The 6,000-nt window shown below is 38.7% G+C and overlaps 1 protein-coding gene across 1 annotated transcript; it reads left to right on the top strand.

Annotated features, from left to right (window-relative positions):
• Window positions 1–2,652: 2,652 nt before the first annotated feature.
• On the top strand, window positions 2,653–3,579 carry LOC122439442 (olfactory receptor-like protein OLF4). Its single transcript, XM_043464474.1, has one exon. The coding sequence runs from the start codon at window positions 2,653–2,655 to the stop codon at window positions 3,577–3,579; it is 927 nt and encodes a 308-aa protein (XP_043320409.1).
• Window positions 3,580–6,000: the final 2,421 nt, after the last annotated feature.

Below are 6,000 nucleotides of genomic sequence, written 5' to 3'. Positions count from 1 at the left end.
GTACACGACCGAGCGACTGAACTGAACTGAACTGAACAAACAAATTATGACCCATAAGAGAACAGAGATAGAACTTGCCTAATTCAGTATCGGACCACACAGAGAGGTCAAATCATTTGGGAAAGCACAGAAAAGACATCTTCTACTGCTTCATATAACACATATGAAACTTTTGTTCTGTTTTGTACATTTTCATTTTTGAAATGTTAGTTTACTCTCGTTGGTTATTTTTCTCTTGGGATATTAAATCTGTATGGTTTTTCACATCATATAGATATAACTGTTTCTTTCCTTGGAAAAGAGATATGTTTCTTTCTGATTTATCCTAGGCATCAAGGAGATGTAACTGAGGTTGGAATGTTGCCAAACCAAGGAGGCTTTTCTTGGTCACGTTGTCTCAGGGATGATTTGAGCTTGTTAGCTTTCCTACCTTCATTTTATCTCTCCCTCATACTTTTTATATTTCTTTACATACAGGGCACGAAGTGGCTGTAGCTAAAAGGAGCCTCAACTTTATTATTCTCTCAGAAGCTTATGAACTGAAATTTCTGCATACCACTTAAACTTTGCTTAGGAGAAAATTACAGGAGATGTAAAGTGAAGCAGGTTTGATCCCTAAGTCAGGAAGATCTCCTGGAGGAGGGCATGGCAAGCCACTCCAGTGTTCTTGCCTGGAAAATTCCTTGGACAGAGGATCCTGGTGGGCTACAGGATAGGAGTCAGACACAACTGAAGTGACTTAACACAAACACACACACATAGGAGAAAATTAATCTGATCTGACCAGCTTGATCTATAACCACTGATGGCCCAAGGAGGGTGGTTCTGGATAAGAAATTCATGACAGCAGCTGCTCAGGAGGTGATACTGTGTCTATGAACCTGTGCCTTGTGAAATAGGAACAGTTCTTTTTAAAGCAGAGGCACCTGAGCTCATATATTAAGTTGGCATACTAAGGTGACAGTGGTCAGAACCCAATCAAAGACGGTACTAAGCAGAGGATCTGATATTATTCACAGGATATCCTTGCAACTAAATCCATAAAGTGCTGGGAACAAAATGAAAGGAAGAATTCTCTGTGGACTGAAGTGTCAGCTGTAGCAGGGAGGCCACCTTGTTCCTCAGCATTCCTGTTGTTGTTCAGTGGCTCAGTCATGTCTGACTCTTTGTGATCCCATGGACTGCAACACACCAGGAGTCCTTGTCCTTCACTATCTCCTGGAGGTTGCTCAAACTCATGTCTCTTGAGTTGATAATGCCATACAACCATCTCATCCTCTGTCATTTGCTTCTCCTGCTTTCAATCTTCCCAGCATCTGGGTCTTTTCCAATGAGTCAGCTCTTCTCATCACATGGCCAAAGTATTGCAGTTTCAGCTTCAACATCAGTCTTTTCAGTGGATATTCAAGGTTGATTTCCTTTGGGATTGAGTGGCTTGATCTCCTTGCCATGCAAGAGATTCTCAAGAGTCTTACCCAACACCACAGTTCAGAAGCATCCATTCTTAGACGCTCAGTCTTCCTTATGGTCCAGCTCTCACATCTATACATGACTACTGGAAAAACAATAGCTTTGACTATATGGAATTTTGTTGGCAAAGTGATGTCTCTACTTTTTAATACACTATGTTTTTCATAGTGTTTTTCCTGAAGAGCAAGCATCTTCTATTTCATAGTCGCAATCACTGTCCACAGTGATTTTTGAAACACAAGAAAATAAAGTCTTTCACTGTTTCCACTGTTTCCCCATCTATTTTCCAGGAAGTGATAGGTCCAGATGCCATGATTTTAGTTTTTTAAATGTTGAGTTTTAAGCCAGCCTTTTCACCCTCCTCCTTCACCTTCATCAAGAGGCTCTTTATTTCCTCCTTACTTTCTGCCATAAGAGTGGTGTCATCTGCATATCTGAGGTTATTGGTATTTTTCCTGGCAATCTTAATTCCAGCTTGTGATTCATCCATCTTTAATCACTTCTCCTTTTACTCATTCCTCTCTCCCACTGGCTTCCTTGTTTGGATCTGAAAATGTGGAACCAGCATCTTCCTCAGGTCCTTTGCAGTGATTGTTCCCTCTGCTTTCACTCTAGTGAGTGCCTTCTCTTAGCATCACACTAGGTCCTTCTCTTCCTTTCTTAATGTTTCTTCAAATAAATCCTTGTTTTCAGCCCTTGCTTGAACACTCAGCATAAAATAATGTCTCCTGCTACTCTCTCCTTTACACATGTTTCTGTTTTCTTCATACATCTGTCACCTTCTAGCATATTATATGTTTATTTGAATATAATTCTTCACTATCCTTGGATTGTGAGAGATTTGTTTTTAAATATGTCTAAAATGTAGATATATTTTATCCCATATATGTGCACATATTTATCTCTTATAGGTACTTAGAATATGTATGTTCTCAATATGTTTCTCAATAAAACTGTAAAATGTGAACTGCTTGGAAATATGCTCAAATGGGACAAAAATTTTGAGTTAGAGGTGAAATGAGGTATACCCTCAAGGAGAATTTATCTACATAGAACATATTAACATCAATTTTTTGTCATCAAAATGGAGATCACAGTATTTTAGCTATTTGAGTAATGTCAGTTTTAGTAAAAATTATCATGTTATATATATATTTTTTCCCCAATAGTCACATCCATCACATGGAACCAGAGAACAAGACTCAAATTTCAGAATTTCACCTTCTGGGATTCTCAGAGGAAACAGAACTGCAGCCCATCATATTTGGGCTTTTCCTCTCCATATACCTGATCACTGTGTTTGGAAACCTGCTCATCATCTTGGCCATCAGCTCAGACTCCCACCTCCACACTCCCATGTACTTCTTCCTCTCCAACCTGTCCTTTGTAGACATCTTCTTCACCTCCACCACCATCCCAAAGATGCTGCAAAGCACTCAGACACAGAGGAAAGTAATCACCTATGAAGGCTGCATCGTCCAGGTATATTTTTACTTACTCTTTGCAGGATTAGATGACTTCCTCCTGACTGTGATGGCCTATGACCGGTATGTGGCCATCTGTCACTCCCTGCAGTATACGGTCATCATGAACCCCTGGGTCTGTGGGCTGCTCCTCCTGGTGTCCTGGATCATGAGTGCCCTGTTTTCCTTGTTACACAGCTTAGTGATGTCGCAACTGTCATTCTGCTCAGACTTGGAAATCCACCACTTTTTCTGTGAAATCACATGGCTGATCCAACTTGCCTGTTCTGACCCCTTTCTCAACAACGTAATGGTGTATTTTGGATCTGTAATTCAAGGGGGTGTTCCCCTTACTCGTATCATTTACTCTTACTCTAAGATATTGTCCTCTATCTGTGGAATCTCATCTGCTCAGGGGAAGTATAAAGCATTCTCCACCTGTGCATCTCACCTCTTGGTTGTCTCCTTATTTTATTGTTCGGCCTTAGGAGTGTACCTTAGCTCTGCTACTATCCACAGCTCACATGCAAGCGCAATTGCCTCAGTGATGTACACTGTGGTCACACCCATGCTGAACCCCTTCATCTACAGTTTGAGAAATAAAGACATAAAGGGGGCTCTAAAATTGGAATGGAAACATTTATAAAAGAGCCCTTTGGCCTTGGGCTGAAGAACTTCCCATGATAGAAGGGCCCAAAGCCTCATAGGCAGATATGTGATTCTTTGATTAGATTGTGATAATAGCAAAAGTTTCTTCAATTTATTACCTGATATTTCCATTTCTTTGATTTCAACTTCTCTATACAATTTTTAAAACATACTTTATTAACTTTTCTGTTCTCTGTTATCTAAGTTTTTTCTTTTGTCACTTTTCTGCTCTCTCAAATTGATTCAAAATCTCATGTGAAACATATATGTAAATTCCCATTTATCTCATAAGACTTCACACATTTCTTAAGAATAAATTCTTCTGAAATGATATACTATATACTGAGTAATTTTTCTTTCTTTTTACTAAAAGAATAATCATGAATTTTGCTCCTTCTATGAAAAAAAAAACTAATTTGGAAACCAAACCAATTACATAATTTCATAGGAGAGTAAAATATGAAACTACAGTCTATCATGTTTTAGTTCTTCATACCTTGGAAAGTCACTACCATAACTGCTCTTTCCAAAAATGTAGATGTTAACAGATACTGTATTTCATAAGTGGTCATCTGATTTTACTCCCTAACAGTGTACTATTCTCTATTTATTAATAGCTCAGTGTCCACATTGCTTTCTGGAGTTACTGGTAAAACTGAGCATCAAATGCATGTCTCTAATTGACATCTATGTGAAACAAAGATTTCAATAAAGAGCTTGACATAATAAGACCTAGAGTCAGAGAAGGTCTTAAGTATGATGTAACAAAAAATACTGGAGAAGGAAATGGCAACCCACTCCAGTGTTCTCGCCTGGAGAATCCCAGGGGCGGGAGAGCCTGGTGGGCTGACGTCTATGGGGTCGCACAGAGTCGGACACGACTGAAGTGACTTAGCAGCAATAGCAGCAGCAAAAATTTGTGTCAGATTATATCTTTGCAAGCGATTTTTTCATGGTGTCCATTTACTTATTGATGTATGTGGTTTAGTGTCTGTTTGTAAAGGGGTTTATCATTGAGGTGAAAGTTTTTTTGGTGTAATTATATCATTCTGTTTGAAAACTTCCATTGTTGCCTACAATTAAATGACTCCTTCCATTTCTCTAGATGAAATATTTCCCCCATTCCATTTCTGTCATAACCAATAAAAGAGTTGTGAATGAATAACTTAAATACCATATTTATATGATGTACATGATATATATGATATTATATATATGATCTATATCTCCAAATTATGGCTCTCTAGATTTAAATTCCCATCTAGTCCTGTGACAAAGGCACAAGTTTATCACAAATAGGCATATACTTTTAACCTTTCTTGCTTACCTACAAGGAAACCTAAATGGAATCCCTTTTTAATAAAATTGTATGACATAAACTTGAATAATAATCATGAATGCTATTCATGTATTACAACAATTGCCTTTCCTTCAGTTCTATTCACTTGGACTATAGCATTAGTTAGCTGTTGCAACATAGCACATCATCCTAAAAGCAATGATTTAGTGTAATGGATCTTTTATCTAATGAGTTTCTGTGGTGGGGAGTTGATCTGAGTTATGATTGTCTCCTCAGGGGTCTACTGTCAGCCGTCAGGCTCTATTTTGTGTTTTAAGGGCTCCTCCACGATGATGTGTGCAGTTGTAGTGGTCTTCTGTCTTGAACAACTTTATGTCAATTTCTTACTTTTATGTAAGTAGGTTATTCTTTAGTTTATCATGGATGGTGATTAGATGAGAGTTGGACCATAAAAAAGGCTGAGCACCAAAGAATTGATGATATCCAACTGTGGTGCTGGAGAAGACTCTTGAGAGTCCCTTGATCTGAAAGGAGATCAAACCAGTCAGTCCTACAGGAAATCAACCCTGATGATGAGGCTGAAGCAACAATACTTTGGCCGCTTGATACAAAGAGTCAACTCATTGGAAAAGACCGTGATGCTGGGAAAGATTGAAGGTAAAATGAGAAGAAGGTGGCAGAGGATGAGATGGTTGGATTCCATCATTGACTCAATGGACATGAATTTGAGCAAGATCTGGGAGATGGCGAAGGACAGGGAAGCCTGGCATGCTTCAGTCCATGGCGTTGCAAAGAGTTGGACATGACTTAGTGACTGAACAATAGACTTTATAAGAAAAACAAACAAAACTGGATTTCTCAACTGTTAATTACTATATTTAAATTTCACTGTTCTTAAATCCATATATGCCACTTTGCTTCTCTCCCAGTTAGAGGAGTTGTCTCTCACCAATTTTTGTGTGATTAACATACTACCCTTAACAATGCACAGCCAGAAAATTTTAATTCTTAACTCCACGCATGGTTTTTCCATGGAATTCACCAGGCAAGAATACAGGAGTGTGTTGCCATTCCCTTCTCCAAGGGATTATCCCAACCTAGGAATTGAACCCGGGTATC

The sequence above is a fragment of the Cervus canadensis genome, chromosome 4 (assembly GCF_019320065.1).
Source record: "Cervus canadensis isolate Bull #8, Minnesota chromosome 4, ASM1932006v1, whole genome shotgun sequence".
Lineage (NCBI taxonomy): Eukaryota > Metazoa > Chordata > Mammalia > Artiodactyla > Cervidae > Cervus > Cervus canadensis.
This window is presented reverse-complemented; position numbering and strand designations above follow the sequence as displayed.

Bases quoted from the DNA above. Each gene is read 5' to 3' on its own strand.
- LOC122439442 (XM_043464474.1), top strand. From the start codon at position 2,653: ATGGAACCAGAGAACAAGACTCAAATTTCAGAATTTCACCTTCTGGGA.